This window comes from Lolium rigidum, chromosome 4, assembly GCF_022539505.1.
Source record: "Lolium rigidum isolate FL_2022 chromosome 4, APGP_CSIRO_Lrig_0.1, whole genome shotgun sequence".
In the NCBI taxonomy this organism is placed as follows: Eukaryota; Viridiplantae; Streptophyta; class Magnoliopsida; order Poales; family Poaceae; genus Lolium; species Lolium rigidum.
The window spans coordinates 236,249,040-236,271,577 of NC_061511.1; the positions used below are offsets into that span (position 1 = coordinate 236,249,040).

At 42.3% G+C, this 22,538-nt stretch overlaps 1 protein-coding gene across 2 annotated transcripts; it reads left to right on the top strand.

Moving 5' to 3' along the window:
• Nucleotides 1-14,239: 14,239 nt before the first annotated feature.
• LOC124707316 (vacuolar protein-sorting-associated protein 37 homolog 1-like) lies at nt 14,240-21,788 on the top strand. 2 transcript variants are annotated; one of them, XM_047238975.1, is made up of 9 exons: nt 15,509-15,641; nt 15,715-15,851; nt 17,613-17,652; nt 18,230-18,448; nt 19,885-19,972; nt 20,521-20,560; nt 20,695-20,741; nt 20,927-21,047; nt 21,400-21,788. In XM_047238975.1, exons 3-9 carry the CDS (start codon nt 17,627-17,629, stop codon nt 21,558-21,560), a joined length of 702 nt encoding a protein of 233 aa, XP_047094931.1. In that variant the 5' UTR covers nt 15,509-15,641; nt 15,715-15,851; nt 17,613-17,626; the 3' UTR covers nt 21,561-21,788. The 2 variants fall into 2 exon arrangements, with proteins under 2 accessions (XP_047094930.1, XP_047094931.1); XM_047238974.1 differs by lacking the exons at nt 15,509-15,641; nt 15,715-15,851 and adding an exon at nt 14,240-14,498.
• Nucleotides 21,789-22,538: the final 750 nt, after the last annotated feature.

The following is a 22,538-nucleotide window of genomic DNA, read 5'->3' on the forward strand; positions in this document are numbered from 1 at the left end:
GATGTCTACGTTCCCCCTCCTTTCCTCGTAGACGGTGTTGGGCCTCCAAGAGCAGAGGTTTGTAGAACAAGAAGCAAGTTTTCCCTTAAGTGGATCACCCAAGGTTTATCGAACTCGGGGAGGAAGAGGTCAAAGATATCCCTCTCATGCAACCCCGCAACCACAAAGCAAGAAGTCTCTTGTGTCCCCAACACACCAAATAGGTGCACTAGTTCGGCGAAGAGATAGTGAAATACAGGTGGTATGAATATATATGAGCAGTAGCAACGGTGCGCGTAAAGTAGCTTGTCGGCGTGTAGTTGATGGTGGTAGTATTGCAAGCAGTAGTAAACACGATGAAACGAAGAAACAAGCAAGTAGCAACGCAGCGCAGTATTTAGGAACAAGGCCTAGGGATTACACTTTCACTAGTGGACACTCTCAACATTGATCACATAACAGTAATAGATAAATGCATACTCTACACTTTTGTTGGATGATGAACACATTGCGTAGGATTACACGAACCCTCAATGCCGGAGTTAACAAGCTCCACAATAATGCTCATATTTTAGTAACCTTTAGTGTAAGATAGATCAAAAGACTAAACCAAGTACTAGCATAGCATGCACACTCGTCACCTTCATGCATATGTAGGAGGAATAGATCACATCAATATTATCATAGCAATAGTTAACTTCGCAATCTGCAAGAGATCATGATCATAGCATAAACCAAGTACTAACACGGTGCACACACCGTCACCTTTACACGCGTGCAGGAGGAATAGAACTACTTTAATAACTTTGCTAGAGTAGCACATAGATAGTAGTGATACAAAACTCATATGAATCTCAATCATGTAAAGCAGCTCATGAGATCATTGTATTGAGGTACATAGGAGAGAGATTAACCACATAGCTACCGGCATGTCCCCGAGCCTCGATGGAGAACTACTCCTCCTCATGGGAGCAAGCAGCGGTGATGAAGATGGCGGTGAAGATGGCAGCGGTGTCGATGGAGAAGCCTTCCGGGGCACTTCCCCGCCCGGCGGCGTGCCGGAACGGAGACTCCGTCCCCGCATCTTAGCTTCGCGATGGCGGCGGCTCTGGAAGGTTTCTGTGGGTTTCGTCGAACGCATCAGGGTTTTCGATCCAGGGGCTTTATATAGGCGAAGAGGCGGCGCAGGAGGGCTGACAGGGGGGCCAAACTATAGGGCGGCGCGGCCAGGGCCTGGGCCGCGCCGGCCTATGGTCTGGGGGCCCAGTGCCCCCCCTCTGGTCCTTCCCGGGTGTTCTGGATACTTCCGGTGAAAATAGGAACTTTGGCGTTGATTTCATCCGATTCCGAGAATATTTCGTTACTAGGATTTCTGAAACCAAAAACAACAGAAAACGGAACCGGCACTTCGGCATCTTGTTAATAGGTTAGTTCCGGAAAATGCACGAATATGACATAAAGTGTGCATAAAACATGTAGATAACATCAATAATGTGGCATGGAACATAAGAAATTATCGATACGTCGGAGACGTATCAGCATCCCCAAGCTTAGTTCTCGCTCGTCCCGAGCGGTAAAACGATAACACGGATAATTTCGGAGTGACATGCCATCATAATCTTGATCATACTATTTGTAAAGCATATGTAGTGAATGCAGCGATCAAAACAATGTATATGACATGAGTAAACAAGTGAACCATAAAGCAAAGACTTTTCATGAATAGCACTTCAAGACAAGCATCAATAAGTCTTGCATAAGAGTTAACTCATAAAGCAATAATTCAAAGTAAAGGCATTGAAGCAACACAAAAGAAGATTAAGTTTCAGCGGTTGCTTTCAACTTGTAACATGTATATCTCATGGATATTGTCAACATAGAGTAATATAATAAGTGCAATAAGCAAGTATGTAGGAATCAATGCACAGCTTCACACAAGTGTTTGATTCTTGAGGTGGAGAGAAATAGGTGAACCGACTCAACATTGAAAGTAAAAGAATGGTCCTCCATAGAGGAAAAGCATCGATTGCTATATTTGTGCTAGAGCTTTGATTTTGAAAACATGAAACAATTTTGTCAACGGTAGTAATAAAGCATATGCATCATGTAAATTATATCTTATAAGTTGCAAGCCTCATGCATAGTGTACCAATAGTGCCCGCACCTTGTCCTAATTAGCTTGGACTACCTGGATTATCACCGCAATACATATGCTTTAACCAAGTTTCACAAAGGGGTACCTCTATGCCGCCTGTACAAAGGTCTAAGGAGAAAGCTCGCATTTGGATTTCTCGCTTTTGATTATTCTCAACTTAGACATCCATACCGGGACAACATAGACAACAGATAATGGACTCCTCTTTTAATGCTTTAAGCATTCAACAACAATTAATTCTTTTCTCATTAGAGATTTGAGGATGTTTGTCCAAAACTCGAAACTTCCACCATGGATCATGGCTTTAGTTAGCGGCCCAATGTTCTTCTCTAACAATATGCATGCTCAAACCATTCAACTCGGTGTAGATCGCCCTTACTTCGTACAAGACGAACATGCATAGCAACTCACATGAAATTCAACAATGAATAGTTGATGGCGTCCCCAAGTAAACATGGTTATCGCACAACAAGCAACTTAATAAGAGATAAAGTGCATAATTACATATTCAATACCACAATAGTTTTTAAGCTATTTGTCCCATGAGCTATATATTGCAAAGGTGAATGATGGAATTTTAAAGGTAGCACTCAAGCAATTTACTTTGGAATGGCGGAAAATACCATGTAGTAGGTAGGTATGGTGGACACAAATGGCATAGTGGTTGGCTCAAGTATTTTGGATGCATGAGAAGTATTCCCTCTCGATACAAGGTTTAGGCTAGCAAGGCTATTTGAAACAAACACAAGGATGAAGCGATGCAGCAAAACTCACATAAAAGACATATTGAAAACATTATAAGACTCTACACCGTCTTCCTTGTTGTTCAAACTCAATACTAGAAATTATCTAGACTTTAGAGAGACCAAATATGCAAACCAAATTTTAGCATGCTCTATGTATTTCTTCATTAATGGGTAAAAAGCATATGATGCAAGAGCTTAAACATGAGCACAAAAATTGCCAAGTATCACATTATCCAAGACATTATAGCAATTACTACATGTAGCATTTTCCAATTCCAACCATATAACAATTTAACGAAGAAGAAACTTCGCCATGAATACTAAAAGCTAAGAACACATGTGTTCATTCGAACCAGCGGAGCGTGTTTCTCTCCCACACAAGCATGATGTAATCCAATTTATTCAAACACAAACAAAAACAAAAACAAACAGACGCTCCAAGTAAAGTACATAAGATGTGATCGAATAAAAATATAGTTTCAAGAGAAGAAACCTGATAAGTTGTCGATGAAGAAGGGGATGCCTTGGGCATCCCCAAGCTTAGATGCTTGAGTCTTCTTGAAATATGCAGGGATGAACCACCGGGGCATCCCCAAGCTTAGAGATTTCACTCTTCTTGATCATAATATATCATCCTCCTCTCTTGACCCTTGAAAACTTCCTTCACACCAAACTTCTCATAAACTTCATTAGAGGGGTTAGTACATAATCAAAAACTCACATGTTCAGAGGTGACACAATCATTCTTAACACTTCTGGACATTGCCCAAAGCTACTGGAGTTTAATGGAACAAAGAAATCCATCCCACATAGCAAAAGAGGCAATGCGAAATAAAAGGCAGAATCTGTCAAAACAGAACAGTCCGTAAAGACGAATTTATAATAAATACTTCCGTTGCTCAAATCAGAAAACTCAAAACTAATGAAAGTTGCGTACATATCTGAGGAACACGCACGTAAATTGGCATATTTTTATGATTTTTCTACAGAGAGAAAATCCCAGATTCGTGACAGATAGAAATCTGTTTCTGCGCAGAAATCCAAATCTAGTATCAACCTTCGATTAGAGGCTTCACTTGGCACAACAAAACACAAAACTAAGATAAGGAGAGGTTTCTACAGTAGTAAACAACTTCCAAGACACAAATATAAAACAAAGTACTGTAGCAAAATAACACATGGGTTATCTCCCAAGAAGTTCTTTTCTTTATAGCCATTAAGATGGGCTCAGCAGCTTTAATGATGCACTCGCAAGAAATAGTAGTTGAAGCAAAAGAGAGCATCAAGAGGCAAATTCAAAACACATTTAAGTCTAACATGCTTCCTATGCAAAGGAATCTTGTAAATAAACAAGTTCAAGAAGCATAATGCAACAAGCATAGAAAGATAAAACAAGTATAGCTTCAAAAATTTCAGCACATAGAGAGGCATTTTAGTAACATGAAAATTTCTACAACCATATTTTCCTCTCTCATAATAACTTTCAGTAGCAACATTAGCAAACTCAACAATATAACTATCACATAAAGCATTCTTATCATGAGTCTCATGCATAAAATTATTACTACTCCCAACATAAGCATAGTTATTCTTATTAATTGTAGTAGGAGCAAATTCAACAAAGTAGCTATCATTATTATTCTCATCAAGTGTAGGAGGCATAGTATAATCACAACAAAATTTACTCTCCATAGTAGGTGGCAACAAAAGACCACTATCATTATAATCATCATAAATAGGAGGCAAAGTATCATCAAAGAAAATTTTCTCCTCAATGCTTGGGGGACTAAAAAGATCATGCTCATCAAAACCAGCTTCCCCAAGCTTAGAATTTTCCATAGCATTAGCAACAATAGTGTTCAAAGCATTCATATTAATAACATTCCCATTAGCATGCATATAAAGTTCCATGGGTTTTTTAATTCTCTCTTCAAGCACATCATGTCCTAATTCAAGATAAAGTTCATAATGATCTCTCATATTTTTGTTGTTTTCCATTATGCCTTACTAGTGTAAACAAGAAACAAAAAGTTGCAATTGCAGGATCTAAAGGAAATAGCTTCGAGCACAAACACAATGGCGCCAGAAAAGTACTTTACCTGGAACCAGCGTATGAGTGCCTTTTACCTTTCCTCCCCGGCAACGGCGCCAGAAAAGTGCTTGATGTCTACGTTCCCCCTCCTTTCCTCGTAGACGGTGTTGGGCCTCCAAGAGCGAGAGGTTTGTAGAACAGACAGCAAGTTTTCCCTTAAGTGGATCACCCAAGGTTTATCGAACTCGGGGAGGAAGAGGTCAAAGATATCCCTCTCATGCAACCCCGCAACCACAAAGCAAGAAGTCTCTTGTGTCCCCAACACACCAAATAGGTGCACTAGTTCGGCGAAGAGATAGTGAAATACAGGTGGTATGAATATATATGAGCAAGTAGCAACGGTGCCGAAAGTAGCTTGTCGGCGTGTAGTTGATGGTGGTAGTATTGCAGCGAGTAGTAACACGGTGAAACGAGAAACAAGCGGTAGCAACGCAGCAGTATTTAGGAACAAGGCCTAGGGATTACACTTTCACTAGTGGACACTCTCAACATTGATCACATAACGAGAATAGATAAATGCATACTCTACACTTTTGTTGGATGATGAACACATTGCGTAGGATTACACGAACCCTCAATGCCGGAGTTAACAAGCTCCACAATAATGCTCATATTTTAGTAACCTTTAGTGTAAGATAGATCAAAAGACTAAACCAAGTACTAGCATAGCATGCACACTCGTCACCTTCATGCATATGTAGGAGGAATAGATCACATCAATATTATCATAGCAATAGTTAACTTCGCAACCGCAAGAGATCATGATCATAGCATAAACCAAGTACTAACACGGTGCACACACTTTCACCTTTACACGCGTGCAGGAGGAATAGAACTACTTTAATAACTTTGCTAGAGTAGCACATAGATAGTAGTGATACAAAACTCATATGAATCTCAATCATGTAAAGCAGCTCATGAGATCATTGTATTGAGGTACATAGGAGAGAGATTAACCACATAGCTACCGGTACAGCCCCGAGCCTCGATGGAGAACTACTCCCTCCTCATGGGAGCAACGAGCGGTGATGAAGATGGCGGTGAAGATGGCAGCGGTGTCGATGGAGAAGCCTTCCGGGGCACTTCCCGTTCCGGCGGCGTGCCGGAACAGAGACTCCTGTCCCCCGGATCTTGGCTTCGCGATGGCGGCGGCTCCGGAAGGTTTACGTGGGTTTCGTCGAACGCATCGGGGTTTTCGATCCAGGGGCTTTATATAGGCGAAGAGGCGGCGCAGGAGGGCCGACAGGGGGCCAAACTATAGGGCGGCGCGGCCGGGGCCCGGGCCGCGCCGGCCTATGGTCCGGGGGCCCGGTGCCCCCTCCGGTCCTTCCCGGGTGTTCCGGATGCTTCCGGTGAAAATAGGAACTTTGGCGTTGATTTCATCCGATTCCGAGAATATTTCGTTACTAGGATTTCTGAAACCAAAACAACGAGAAAACAGGAACTGGCACTTCGGCATCTTGTTAATAGGTTAGTTCCAGAAAAGCACGAATATGACATAAAGTGTGCATAAAACATGTAGATAACATCAATAATGTGGCATGGAACATAAGAAATTATCGATACGTCGGAGACGTATCAAATCCCTACCATCCCCTTCGGCCTACAGCGGGGGAATTACTCACTCATGGATGGGGAAACATGGCTGGTTGATGGAGAGGCGTCGGTGGTGATGATGGCGATGATCTCCTCCAATTCCCCGTCCCGGCGGAGTGCCAGAACGGAGACTTCTGGCTCCCGAGACGGAGTTTCGCGATGTGGCGGCGTTCTGGAGGCTTTCTGGCGACTTTGACTTCTCCCCGTGCGTTTTTAGGTCGAAGGCAATAAATAGTCCAAAGGAGGGCGTCGGGGGCTGACCGAGGCCGCCACACCATAGGGCCGCGCGGGCCCCTCCTGGGCCGCGCCGACCTATGGTGTGGGGCCCTCGGGCCCCCACCTGGCTTGCCCTTCTGGCTCCGCCGATATTCTGGGAAAATAGGGCCTTCTGCATAAATTCCGAGGATTTTCCTGAAAGTTGGATTTCTGCACAAAAACGAGACACCAGAACAGTTCTGCTGAAAACAGCGTTAGTCTGTGTTAGTTGCATCCAAAATACACAAATTAGAGGCAAAACAATAGCAAAAGTGTTCGGGAAAGTAGATACGTTTTGGACGTATCAGCAAGGTATATACAAAGTCCGTCATGGATATTGCAGTGTGGTGCTTGAAGCTGTGGCAGATTATGACATGTGGATTTGGTATTCTTTCTTTGGCATGGCGGGATCACACAATGACATCAACGTGTTGCAGCGGTCTACGGTGTTCAGCAGACTAGTGGAAGGGCATGCTCCACCATGCAAATATGAGATCAATGGCCACCAATATACCAAAGGCTATTATCTAGCCGATGGTATATATCCAAAATGGGCCACTTTTGTCAAAACAATCTCGAATCCATCAGGTCTGAAGAATTCCCACTTTGCTACACGACAGAAGGCTTGCAGGAAGGATGTCGAGCGGGCATTTGGTGTGCTTCAAGCACAATTTGCCATTGTCCGGTACCCTGCTCTAAGCTGGTCTCATGACCAAATATGGGAGGTGATCCAGGCTTGTGTGATCATGCACAACATGATCATCGAGGATGACCGCAAGAATCATGTTAGGTCACATGTTGGTCCCTATGAGTGTCAAGGCCCTCTTGCGGAGGTTGATCATGAGTTGCCTGCAGATTTTGCTGATTTTCTCGCCACGCACGCAGAGATCCGTGATAGCAATGTGCATGAGCAACTTCAAGCTGATCTCGTTGAGCATTTGTGGAGGATCAAAGGAAATACTGTGGCACCTTGATGTAGCATCTAGCCCTATTTATTATATTTGATTACTTGTTTTATTATTTGTTGTAATATAATTTAAAAACAATCCTCGCAAACATTTTTATTCATATGCTACATTTGATAAATGGTTTATGTGTTAAAAAAGGTAATTTAAATATTTGGGGGCGGCGTTTGGGGGACGCGGCTGGGGAGCGACGTCCCCCAAAGGCGGCACGAACAAAACACGTCCCCCAAACGCTCGATCCGGCGCGCTTTGGGGGACGCTTTGGGGGACGCGACTAGAGATGCTCTAATAACGCACAATTGGTACTCATGGGCTTGTACATCAGCACCACACCATCACACGAGTATTTTTTTTTCATTTTTCTATCACACGTACGGGACCTGCTTCTTGTTCTTTACAAATTCCATCGCAATAGAGCAATCCCACAAAATATATGTACACGTTTGTTCTTCCTCGTTTTCTCATTTTCTGTTAAGCATTTTCCAAAAAAAAACTATTTTCAATATATAGAAAAACACAAAGTGGAGTCTCTTCGGGAACATCCGATAGAAAAACAAAAAATTGAAAAATCACCTTTAGTACCGTGCAAAAGAAAGTATCTTTAATTTTCATCGAAAAATCTGACAGGCGCCCGCGCGATGGAGGACCCACCTCGAAGGCAACTCGGTGCAGGATTTGTGGGAGGGCAGCACAATAAACATTGGTGGTGGGGAGCGAGCCGAGAAGTAACGGATCAGGCGAGAGCTAGTCAAGAGGTTAGACGATCGTAGATAGAGTTCTTGGAGAGCGATTCGGGAGGGTTTTCTTCGGATGGATAGGAATTTGTTCAATAATTATGCGTGCCAGATAGGCCGCTTTAATTAACCATTTAAATAAGTAATGCGTCATAAAATAAATTTATCCCGGCTGATACTCCTCCCTGTCTCATATAACTAAGAAAAGCAATTCAAATTGTTAACCGAAGGTTATTGAAAATTATTTAGTTAGAGAAAATTATTTAGTCAAAGAACAATACAAATGACCCATATATATTTAAAACTTATTGTGTCATATCGTAAATTTCCTAGAGACTAAACTATCCATTTGCACTAGAATAAGGATTACAATTTATTATGGAAATCATGATTTGTACATATCTACCTCTCATTTTGTCCGCACATGATCCCTTTCAATCTTACAAAGCTGCCAAGCTTGCAGTCCCATTACGATTCAATGCATCCGTGGTCAGCAACCTCGCTATCTTCGTCAACCCGCCAATACTACATAGGGCCCTATTTCTTGAGTACGAAGACCCACCAGTACTAGTCGGTGCCTTATTCCTCGAGTACGACGGACCACCGGTATAGTTATAAGGGCTCACGGGCACTTTTCCTAGTTCAATCTCAAATTGCTTATCAAAATCAGGAAGTGCAAGCAACGGTGCAGAAGTTAACAATCTCCTCAGTTCATCAAAAGCATGATCTTGGGCTGCGCCCCACTCAAATGCATAACCTTTTATAGTCAATTCATTCAAAGGTGCAGCAATAGTACTAAAATTGGGCACAAATCTTCTATAAAACCCAGCAAGACCATGAAAACTTCTTAATTGACTCACATTCATGGGAGTAGGCCAATTTTGAATAGCTTAAATTTTAGACACATCTATTTCTACTCCATGCTTAGAGACAACATAACCCAGAAATATGACCTTATCTTTGCAAAATGTGCACTTCCCAAGATTACCATAGAGTTTACTATCACGCAACACTTGCAAAACATGTCGAATATGTATAGTATGATGAGATTCATTGCGGCTGTAGATTAATATGTCATCAAAGTACACAACCACAAACTTGCCAATAAAATCACGCAAAACATGGTTCATCAGTCTCATGAAAGTGCTAGGTGCATTAGTTAAACCAAAAGGCATTACTAACCACTCATATAAACCAAATTTTGTTTGAAAGGATGTTTTCCATTCATCCCCCTCTTTCATCCTAATTTGATGATAACCACTACGCAAATCAATTTTAGAGAAAACAGTAGCACCACTCAATTCACCTAGCATGTCCTCTAAACGGAGAATAGGATGACGATATCGAATACTAATGTTGTTGATCGCTCTAAAATCTACACACATGCGCCATGTACCATCTTTCTTAGGAACTAGAATAACAGGAACAACTCAAGGACTAAGGCTTATGCGGATATAACCTTTGTCGAGTAGCGCTTGTACTTGCTTCTGTATCTCCTTCGTCTCTTCGGGGTTCGTTCTATATGGTGCCCTATTGGGCAACGAAGCTTCGGGGATCAAATCAATTTGATGTTCAATACCACGCAATGATGGTAATCCAGCTGGCACCTCTTCCGGAAACACATCGCTGAATTCCTGCAAAACACTAGAAACACCAAGAGAAATAGGGGTCATATCGTTAGAAACCAAAACCTCACCCTTGTACATGAGCACAAGAGGCATGGCTGTAGGATCCTCACTAAATTCTCTCATGTCCTCTTTGGTGGCTAATAAGACTAAGAAATTCACTCTCTCACTTTTCGTTATATCACTTACGGCATTACAATTATCTAGCCTATCTATAGGTGCATCCTCCAAGTTTACTTCAACTTTTTGACGAGATTCATTGACAATTTGTTGTGGTGACATAGGCTGCAAGTTGATTTTCTTACCCTTGAACTCCAAGTGATATGTATTGGCACGGTCATTGTGTTGCACAGAACGGTCATAGAGCCATGACCGACTCAATAGTAGGTGACACACCGTCATAGGAACCACATCAAAATCAATGGAATCCTTATACGGTCCAATCTCAAAATCAACACGCACCATGTGGTTTACCTTCATCTCATCATTGTTGCTCAACCACTGAATATAGTATGGATACGGGTGCGGTAGATACTTTAGTTTCAGCTTGGTACATAACTCCTTACTTGCTAAATTGAGGCAACTCCCACCATCAATAATAACCTTGCAAGCTTTATCAGGACCAACTAGTGCCTTTGTTTGGAACAAATTGCAGCGCTGAGTAGATGCACTTGGCAACACATTAAGAGCATGTTGAGACACAACTATAGTGCGAGCTTCAGACGGATAAGCATCTACACCATCACTATCATAGTCATCTTCTTCTGGAGCATATGGATCAACATCATCTCCAGCCTCATATTCATTGTCCTCATTGATAATCATGACCTTGCGGTTAGGACAATCTCTCTTGAAGTGACCCTTGCCACCACATGTATGACAAACCATATCATGGTTACGCGCAGTGGACATGCTAGAACCACTTGTACTTGCAGCAGATTCAGACTTCTTTGTGTTGGCCACATTGGAGACCGGCTTGCTAGATGAAGTAGGAAAAGGTGCGGAGCGCGAAGATGGCACCGGCGCCGTGGATGAAGGCGCCCTAGGCATGTAGCGCCCAGCTCCCGTAGCACGACCTTTGATTTGCGCTTCTTCAGCTAACTGTGCTTCAGGTTCTCTTGCATGATATAGCAACTCATTCATAGTAGTGTAACTGTAATAACGGACAATGCCTTTGATATCATACTTCAAACCATGTAGAAAACGCTGCATTGTCATCTGAAGTGACTCACGGACACAACCACGCTGCATAAGCATCTCCATCTCCATGAAATAAGTATCAACAGTTTTCACACCTTATCTCAAGAGGGTCAACTTATCATATATAGATCGCAAATAATTAGTGGGAACGAAACGAGCTTGCATAATGGCCTTCATCTCACGCCATGTAAGAACTGGCAACTCGTTATCGTCCTGATGAGCACGTGTAACTCCATCCCACCAACGCAATGCATATCCATCAAATTCAGAGGAAGCAACTTTAACCTTCATATCTTCAGTATAGTCATGTAGGCGTCACAACTTCTCAATTTTCAGCTCCCAAGTGAGGTATTCTTCAACATCAGCACCTCCTTCAAATTTGGGTATTGAGAACTTTGGCTTACCCAAACTATCGTCTTGCTGTTGTGGATAAGCACAGCGACCTCCGAGTTCAACAAAGCCGCGACCACGGTTACCACGTCCAGCACCACGACCAACACCAGGTGCTTCATCTTGAAGCTCAACATCTTCATCTTCCCGTTGTTGTTGTAGTGTCAGATTATCAACAGCTAAGAGTCAACACTTGAATACTACGCTGAATATCCGTCATTTGATCTTGCATCTTGCTGAGGGTCTCATTAGTAACATCCAGCTTCTGGGAAACCTGCTGAACGGTCCCCTTAAGTTCTTCATCCTGAGTGCGGAATTCACGTCGCATCTCATTACGAAGAGCTTCATACTCCCTCCATGTCATCACATCAGCGACATCCTTGTTTTTCTGGTTAACAATTTTTTCACACTAGAAGACATGGTTAGTAGATAAGTGCACTAAAACAAATATATATGGTGGTACTCTCACAACTCACTCAAAACTGATAAGAAAAGGAAATCTTACCACTCCAAAGTGAATTAGTGTTGTTTCCCACTTGTAGTGACAACTAGTGCACAGATGTAGCGAAGGGAATATCAAGGGTATAAGAACAAATCACACGACAAAGCAGAATATAGGTGGGGCTTGTAGGTAGGCTACCTATTTGCACCAATAACAAGCTCTAGCGCTGACCGTAGACAACCAAAGATACTCACACAAGGCGATAAATGTGGCAATGCAACTATATGGATGAAAAAGGTCGCAATGCACTCTAGAGACGCTAGCAAAGCTCAACGGAACATGCACAATATTGCTCACCTTCAGGTGCAGTAAAGAAAACTTAGGCCTTCACTTGATTCTACTAGCACTTCACTTTTCTTTTTGGATTTCTTTTTATGACACGCAGCTATGTAGCTCTTTTTTTTCTCTCTTTTCACTTTTTTTTTGATTTTTATGACTCAACTCCTTGATAACATAGCCAACAGAAATCGCAAAGCACCAATACCCTAATGAGCAGCCTGTCGAGCGGTAAAACTAGTCTCTTCTGGGAAAGTTCCTAGTCACTTATATCGAAAGGTTGTGTCTATGGTTGGGACAAGCACACTGTTTGAAAAAAGAGTGAAATATGATATTAGTATTCATAACAAATGGAACAATAGCCTAGACTATGGGGAACAATGAACTACACAGAAGGGAACAAGAGCATAGATGGAGGGGAACAACATCCTACACGCTGGGAAACAATAGCCTAGATGGAGGGAACATCACCTTGGACAAAAGGGAACAAACCTAGACTGAGGGGAACAATAACATGGACATAAGGGAACATTAGCCTAAACGGTGGGGAACAACAACCTACAAGGTGGGAAACAAAATCCTAAATGGACGGGAACACCATCCTACACGGTGGGGAACAATATCCTAGACGGAGGGAACAACACCCTGGACAAAAAGGGAACAACCTGGACAGAGGGAACACCAACTTGGAGAGAAGGGAACATTAGCCTAACGGTGGGAACATCAACCTAAACTGTGGGAAACAAGATTCTAAACGGAGGGGAACAAGATCCTATATGAAGGGGAACAAGAGCCTAGACAGAGAGGAAGAATAACCCGGACGGAGGGAAACACAGAGCCTATACGAGGGGAACAACAACTTGAACGGAAAGGGAACAACAAAATGGAGGCGAACAAACTATATGGTGTGGAACAATAGCCTACACGAAAGGGAACAAGAGCCTGGACGAAGAGGAACAACATCCTAGATGGCGGGGAACAATAGCCTAGACAGAGGGGAACAAAGAGCATGTACGAAGAGGAACAATGCCCTAGACCGGAGGGGAACAACAACATAGACGGTGAGGAACGAACTGGTAGGTTGAAAGGAACATGACCTTTTATAATGAGAAACACGAAACTTTTACAAAATTTTATGATAAAAGAACACAAATTGAATTATATGGGACACAAAATTATGAAAGAACATGTTCTAGAAAAAAAAAGGTACACATGAAAGGAAGAAGAAAAGAAAAGTCGGTCACATATTTTTAGACGGATGGAGTAAAAGAAGAAAGAAATATACGAGAACCAATTATTTTAAGTAACTAGAATAATTCTAGTCCCTCTCAAAAAGAAAGAATAATTCTAGTCGGAAAAGAATAAAAAATGCAAGAAAGAAAACAATAGAAAAATATAGAAAAGAAAACTTACCAGTAAAACGAAAAAAGGAAAAAATACAGAAATAAAGGTATCTTTTTTTGACGGAGCAGAAATATACGTATCTTAGTAGTACGTAACTTCGCTCTCTTGAAAAATATACGTCATGCGGAATATCGAACCAGCACTTGTACGGAACGAACGAACCAGTTAGCTTAAGGGCTCGTTTGGTTGGCCCCGTTCCGCGGGGTTCCCCGGCCCAGGAAAGCTCGGGCCGAATAGGCCCGGATCAACTTACCGCGCCGTTTGGCTGCCCACGAGGGGAGGAAGCCCGGCCCTTCCGCGTCTTTTCCCTGGGCGTCCAATCCACGACTCGAGGGGTCGGGATCTCGTTCCGCGTCTGGCTCTGGCGATAGGAGAGGCGGCGCTCCTACCTCCGCCAGCGATCCTTCCTCCGGTGGCGACCGGACAAGAGCTCGGACTGGACGAGAGTATCTACCTCTATCGCATCTCCCGTCCCCAAGATCTGCTCCGGCGGCGACCTGACGAGAGCTCGGATCGGATCGTCTTCCTCGTCCAAGATCTGCTCGGCTTCCTCGTCGTCGGCTCAATTTCCTGCCCAAGGTTTGCCCTCCTGCTTCTCCCCCTCCCCCTTGTTTTTCTCCCCAACTCCAACAACGACGGGCCGGAGGTGTCATGTTTGCTAGTGCTAGTTCCGATTCTCAGTGGTAGAGACTCGTCCGGTCGTATTTTATTTTATTGATGAGAAGGTGTCATGTTTGCTCAAGTGCTAGTTCCGATTCTCAGTGGCTAGCTAGATATTTACTTGTACCTACGTTGCAGCAGAGTACATGAACCACTTCATTTTGATATGATCCGCTGTATATCCTTTTAACAGTAATACACACTAGCACCATGTTTAATTTCTTCATGTGTTAAATTTGGAAGTGTTCTGTTTAATTTCTTGCAATTCACTAATCTGTCCATCAAACACCTACCAGAAGATTCCAACTCATAGTTGAGACAGCATACTGTCAATTGCTTCCTCTCTGTACGATAATTTGTTTGTGTCTAAACATGGAAAAAAATAGGAGCCAAGCAGTGAATTGTACTTCAAAAATTAAATTTTCTGGTTTGCTCTCTGGAAATACAGTAATATATGTAGCATTCCCTGTGATTTTTTCTGGAAATAATGTGTGTAGCATCTACTGTGGCCTCTCTGGAAATAATATCCATCAAACCATTACTGCCATGCTACAGTTCGTTTGTCAACACACTTAGCTATATTCTTGAAATAATGTGTGTAGCATTTACTGTGGCCTCTTTGAAAAATGCATTGATGTAGTTAAAATTAATTCAATCGATCCAACATATATATTGTTTAGTACCATAGTACTTGATCCAACAATATATATTAACATTGTGTACCGTATATAATAAAATTAACACATTGCGGACACGGAAATTGCCCCGACCAGGTCGGTGTACAGCACCCCGGTCCACGGCGGCCCAAGGATACAGAACCCGATACCCCAAGTCCCAAGACAATCCGGCCCGAGCGTTTCCCTGGAGCGCGTCGTTCTCGGCACAGTAAACTTCTCTCAAACAAAAAAAAAAACAATAAAGGTCGGCCAAGAAAACCAGGCGGTTCGCAGTAACCCAATCAATCGACCCACGAATCAGAAACCCAGCCCCCTTCTTCCTCCATCGGTTACTCGCACGCGAAGCAAGCAAGCGCACCCACGCACGCGGACGCCGGCCGGCGACGTAAACCCTCTCTCCGCTCGATCGATTTCGCGCCTGATCCGCTTCCGATTCCCCGCGCTTCCGTTTGATCTAGGTTCTGCGCGTTCAATTTCCGGGGACGAAGCCAGGGCTCGTCGTCGCCGCTTCATTACGCGTCGGGCAGTGGAGGCACCCTCGATTCGTCGCCCCGACCAACCGCTCGCTCCCGACAACTCCTCCCGCCACCACCAGGTACCTCTCCGCACTTGTTATTCTTCGTCGATTTCGCTGAAAACAGCACGGAATCCAGATCGGGTGGGTCGGCCCGGCGCTGCCGTCGGGATGTAGGGGATGGTCAGCGGGGAGGGCAAGGGGCGGCGGCGGCCACCTGTAGCTATCTCGCGCGCGGGGGGATTGGAAGCGGGCTGCAACAAGAACTTGTTTAAACCATCTTTGCTAAGGTCTCATGACGAGAACACTCCTTGTTTGATTTCTTAAGTACAACACGTCTTGTTTATTTTACTTGCTTATTAAACCATCTGTGTCAAGGTCTGAAGAAAACCTTTAGGAAAAAATGCCAAAAACTTTGAACCCAGCTCTGTCAAATTTTGACATGCATTAATCATGCTGGCCTATATCATACTCCTTCAACCTTGTTATACATGCTATAGCTCGGATGCTAGTTGCTCAAGCCTGAGATCACTTGTCTTCCTTGAACCTTGTTACATGTTAATCATGGTGGGATGACAGTGCTAAGGCCTGAGATATTTCCAAAAATTCCTATACACAACTGAATTTGTATTCGCTATACACTTGTTTCAGTTATATTAAAGTATCCTGGAATTCAGTTTGGACTTTAGCTGGTGCCAAATCTGGTGACTTTTAGCCTGTTTTAATTTTGGACTATCTATCAACTTGTAAGGGCCTGTACTGTAGTGTAGATATGATAAAAGTGCCAGCAGACAGTTCTGCATTGATATAAGATCATCTCCCAATTCTGAGTGAAATGGAGAGGGAAACAAGGCATCAACATTAATTACATCACCATTCTCGGACCTTGGTGATTTTTTGCTTGAGGTACCTGATTGTGACATGGAGCCCACTTGTGTCCTGAAATCAGAACTCGCCAATTTAGCTAGCATCCTGTCTGTCCTGCTAAGTCTAAGGTTTTGCATTGATTATAGTGGGATTCTTCCATGTCTGTGTAATAGTGTGGATATAAACGTCATTCTTGTTCAGTTGCTTGTAGTAGTGCCAAGTTTCAGTTTAGCATATACAGAATGACAGTATGCAAGGTATTATTGAACAGTGGCTGTGTGAGGTGTAGTGTGCGTCTATATCAGACAGTGGCTGTGTCTGCCCTGTGATTGCAGAGATACTCCGTGCTTTGCTGTGAACGTTGAATTTTTATTCGATAAAAATTGAGTTCTTATTACTTTAGAGAAGATCGTTACATCACTGTACCCTGAATAGCAGATTTTACAGTGTGGATTAGGATTAGAGGGGAATTGAGTGGATTGGGTGAAGAGAGTGATTTCACCAAATCCCTGTGGGTATAATACCCTCTGATCCTCCTGTGCCAAACGACGCCTCCTTAGGTGGATCAGCTGCTTAGGTTTGCTTGTAGTTGCTTTGCTTCCTCCTGTGCCTTGCCGAATGTCAGGATAATGTTAGATAATGACATCGGCAGTCTGGGATTAGAAGCCACTGCAGGTGACTATATCATCTTGCCAGCAGGCCATTTGAATGATGGGGTGGAATTCAATGTGCTGCAGTATAAGCTTGTGGTTTTTTTTGTGATGTGATTTTCTAGTGTATTGTCATTTTTTTGTTAGTAATGATATGCCGCACAAGTCCGTTTTCTCAAGGATATATGAGCATCCTGTCACTAGTGTTTGTTATACCTTTGAAAAGTTATTTCCCATCAGAATTTATTTGTATGTTAACTCTATTCATCATGAAAGTGAGTTCAAAATTTTCAAATTACATAACCTTCTCTTTATTTTGATGCAGATTGCTTTTGCGCAATGAGCTGGAGAATTCCTTTTATCGGGTAGGTTAATGTCAATTGTTCTAATTGAAAAGTCATCTAGGGAAAAAGGCTTGGATTTGTTGTTGTTGTTGAAAAGTCATGTAGGGGTACTTTCCCATTCTCATTTCTGAGTTCTGTCTGTTCATTTTTCACTCACTTGAAGCAGATTTTGCCTGTTGTATGAATTTAGTTATCTCTGGTCATAATTCATAAACCAAATATATCAGGAAATAGTGTAAAATACGTGTCATTTGTTTCTCATTGTCCTGGAGCTTATGTCGATATTTTCTTGTATGGATCGAGCGTCCTCTTTTGTTGGAAACCTAATGCTGAGGAATAGTGCAAATGAATTAATTTGTCAGTTCATGTAAGTTTTCTATCAGTGGCTCAGTGCAACTACAAAGATTCGTGCGGTGCCTAATTTTAGTTTCTAAGAAAACAGCACACTCAGCTTTTTCTTGAGCCTGCTCAATTTTTCCAAAGCATCATTTAGTTCTCTGCCAAAGAGAGTTGGCATCACTCCTAATCTCCTATATGCCATTGCATATGGTTGGATCTTCTGAGTATATGTGAATTGACACTGTATATATGTCAGCAGCTCTCAGCAGCAGCAGCAGCCTGAACCTAATTTCCAGGACATATCTACGCAATCTTGGTACCCTCCCTCGGTGGTAGGTTCATCTTCACATCCATCCACGCCCACCTCATCCAGTGCTAGTACACATCAAAGAGCTTCAGATCATCCTCAGTCTTCATCACGTGGCCAACCATCTCCAGCTGAGGCTGCAGGAATAATTGCTCGTCTGAAGGACAAGAGGTATGATATTGGCCTTCTTTTCTTTTCCTGCTGCTTGTATCTTGCCTGATCTGTATTATGGAGTGTAAATTGCAACCGACATCGTAGTTTTGCCCATGATACGACTTATATTTCATCTTCAAATTGACAGTGTTTCTACCTGGTAAACTATGCTATTTAGAGAAATGTTCCTTTTAAAGTTGGTTATTTTCTGTAGTGTACCACACTGCAGTAACAAAATTAAGACTGGCATTTTCCATTCCATCTAGGAATACCCAAAATTTGAATAGTTCCGCTTAAAGCAATACTGAACAAGCTTTCTGGCAGACGCAGAACATCCAAGTTGTTAAGAAAGATATTTTATCTAAAACCTTACACCGTTGAAGAATCCCTCACTGTTTGGCAATGTTGGAGAAGAGAACTAAGGAAGTAGCTAAAATTCAGTGGTCGTGTTGGCAATCAAATTTGCATTCTATGGTTGATGGTTTTCCTTAAAGATTTGAATTTGTCATGTTTTCTTATTGTTCTTGCAACTTATGTAGGAAGTTATTGCAAGATATAATTCATAACACTGTTGCTAAATAAAGCCAAATTTAATTTGTTGCTTTTTCTCGCATTAATAACATCATCTCTGCATATGCTATGTATCTTCTCTCTGTTATGAGAAAATGTCGCCAATAATTACTGAACGGAGTCACATGATTCATCCATGCGCCATGGTCTGTGCTACATGTGCATCCTTGTATCTGGACATTGGTGTTAGGCATTAGCATACGCTCTCTTTTACAAATTCACATTGGCATCACAGAGATAAGAATAAGAAGGTTCATGCAAGAATGAAGGTTTCTTCAGTCGCCTGTTTTTTTTTTTCACTCAAGACAGATGACCAGAGCAAAGTAGAACGATTTTGTAGGTTGCTTCTGAAGGAAAACTATAAATGGATTACTGACGAGTAAAAAACAAATAGTGTAAGCTCGAAGGGAGTAGATATGCTAGAGTATTTTGAAGGTCTGTTCTACATGGGCATTCTAGTATCTGGGCATTAGAGCATACACACTCTTTTACAAATTAACAGCGGCATTGCAGATATAAGAATAAGAAGGGCCATGCAAGAATGAAATTTTCTTTGATTGCCTGTTTTTTCACTCAAGATGGATGTCCAGATCCAAGTAGAACATTTTGTAGGTTGCTTCTAGAGGACAAGTATAGATGGATTACTGATGAGTAGAAATCAATAAGTGTAACCAGTAACCTCGAAGGGAGTATATATGCTAGAGTATTTTGAAGGAGCATTTATGCATAGTTGTGTCATGTTTCTAACCCCATATGTTTACTGTGTGTATTTGCACACAATTCCTTTACGCAGCATTACATGGTAATATGATGCATACTAGTTTGCACTCTGGAATACAGAACTATGTTGTACTGCACTGTTCTTACTTCTTATATTGGTGCAGTGTTGATGAATTGCAAAGGCTGTTAAAAGACAAAGAGGCATATAATGCCTTTTTCAATTCTCTCGATCAAGTGAAAACCCAAAACAATGTAAGTATTGTTGCTGCATCTACCATGGGCTATTGTGTTGCTGATTCCACTGTGGTATAGTTGAAGTGTTGTTTTACTTGATAGTTGCTGTTTGTAATGTAATTTTTTGCTGTTGGCTCTAATATAAAAGTTGGCCCAGGTTGCTAACTGCTAAGAATGGTTCCTCTGGTTAGTATTAATTAATGTTCTGTTTTAGCATAAGTAGACATCTTTTGAGCCAGGTTCATTTGTTCCAGTTTTACTGCAGAAATTCTTGTGAGCTTTATTAATAAACCTTATAAATTGATTAAATGGGATGGATTCACGTTATAATTCATGTGAGACTTATTGAATTGTTCAAATCTTAACTGTTCATTTGTGCCTTGGAGGTTGGAGTGAACCCTCTTTTGTAACTGCGTGTTCTTAAATAGTTCAGATGTCATTTTGGCGATTATTTCTATATTTGTTGGTGGCCGTATTAAATTAAAAACAAATTGAGCTACCTGAATGCTAGATCTTTTCCTAAGAGAGCTCTGTCAATTTTCTCACTTGTGGTTCTTTATGTTCAGTTACGTGACGAGCTTAGGAGGGAGACACTGCAGCTTGCAAGTGAGTTACTCATTCTATATCTGTAGATCAAATATTGATGTTTCCATATCACTTGTTGGCTAAAGTACAAAGAAGATACAACAGGATTTTGACTGTCTCTAAATGGAATGCTGTTGGTTATGGTGAATTTACAGGAGAAAATTTGGAAAGGGAGCAACGGATTTCAGAGCTCAGGAATCAGGTTCAGTACACCTCCCCCCTCAAGTTCACACTTCACAGCTAGCCATGCTATTTTTCCAGGCAGTGTTCAGTTCAAACCATTAGAAATACTAAACCGCATCCCTACTGTAGTGATTTGTGCAACCTTCCTATATCCTCTTGATAATTTCCTCCCTGAAATTCTAATTGTTTTTGTGGTTTGTGCAGTGCACTATTATAAGAACTACAGAACTAGCAACTGCTGAGGACAGGTTGGCTGACTTGGAAAGGCAGAAGGACGAGATTATGAGGTCCTACTCTCCTGCTGCACTGCTCGCCAAGCTGCAAAGTAAGTACTCTGGACAGCTGCATCTCCAATTCCTATGTTCTCTTCGTTGCATACTTTCTTCGGAGGCTGCTCACTTTGTGGCTTGCATTGAAATTGGATATGATATGCTCCATAACTACATAAGTACTCCACACTCCTGCACATTTACCGATATCTGATTTTCTTGCTATGCATGCACCACACATGTGTACTGGCCAAGTGGCAGTGATACAGCTGGGAGCATAATTGACCCCGTGTTGTTCTTTGGTTGCTTCCGATGTAAACCAGCTGTTGAAGTTGAACAACGTAGTAGTGCTATTTCTCGCGCAAACTTATTGCTGACACGCTCACATTGCGTCGGTGCTTTTCTCAGGCACAATGGCTAAGTTGGACGAGGAGTCGGAGGAGCTGCACCAGAAGTTCCTGGAGAAGGACATCGATCTGACCACCTTCGTGCAGAAGTACAAGAAACTCCGAGCTGCGCACCACAAGTACTTGTTGCTCCACCTCGCCGGCAAGACCTCGCTCCGCTGATTTATCTATCCATCTTCCGTCGTGGATCTCTCTGCTCTGTTGTATCCCGTTTCTGGTGGTGTCTGCCCGCTTGCCCCTGTTTTTAACCGTAGACACCAGACTGAGGTCGCGTGTATAGTTATGGTCGACTTCATGAGCATTTTAAGTATTGCTGAATTGTTGATGTCGAATGCAGAATATGACCAGGGTCTTGGAAACAAGGAAACATGCTGAGTCTTTCTTTTATAATTACACTCATAACAAATTGGTTTTAGAAAAGTGCAGGTGAAGATCATGCTGAACTACAGTGTTGTCAGCACGATGTTTCCTCTCATTCTCTGACCCATATCCCCTATCGCGTCACCTATAAAACTGTTGCAAAGTCTTGTGCACTCGGAATATCAAGCATTCAAGCGACCTATGGGACCTGCTGCAAGTTGTCATGGGAGATGCGTTGTACATTTGAAGGTTAGCGACTCGTGCATTGAACAATCCCGTGAGATATTTCACGGGGAAACATAATTTCCTAGTCGATCAGCCCACACAGCGTGTTTTGGGGATTGGATCCGATCTCTGCAACTGCAAGAATTTGCATTCATATGCATAGACAGAACAAAAGTGCATTATTACTAGCTCTGAAATTAGCATAGAAGTGTCAAAGGGTTTTTCCCTTGCAGCAGTACAGGGTAAGAACGAGGGGTGGTGAGTGTTGTCTGCACATGCATGAGAAACACCTCAACATGAGAAACCGAGAAAATCAGGGTAAGAACGAGGAAATATGGAAACCAGTGGGGGGTGATTTTCTCTTATTTTTAGAGGTGCAACACCTCAACATGAGAAACCGAGAAAATCACCAAACTCGAAAACGCAACAAGTGATCTATGAAAAATCCGTTTTCGATGAACTAGAGCTTGTCATGAGAATAAGCACAAGCTCTAAAACATCACATGGATAAGATCCAAATAACAACCAAGAAAGATGATGCAAGGATGCAAAGGT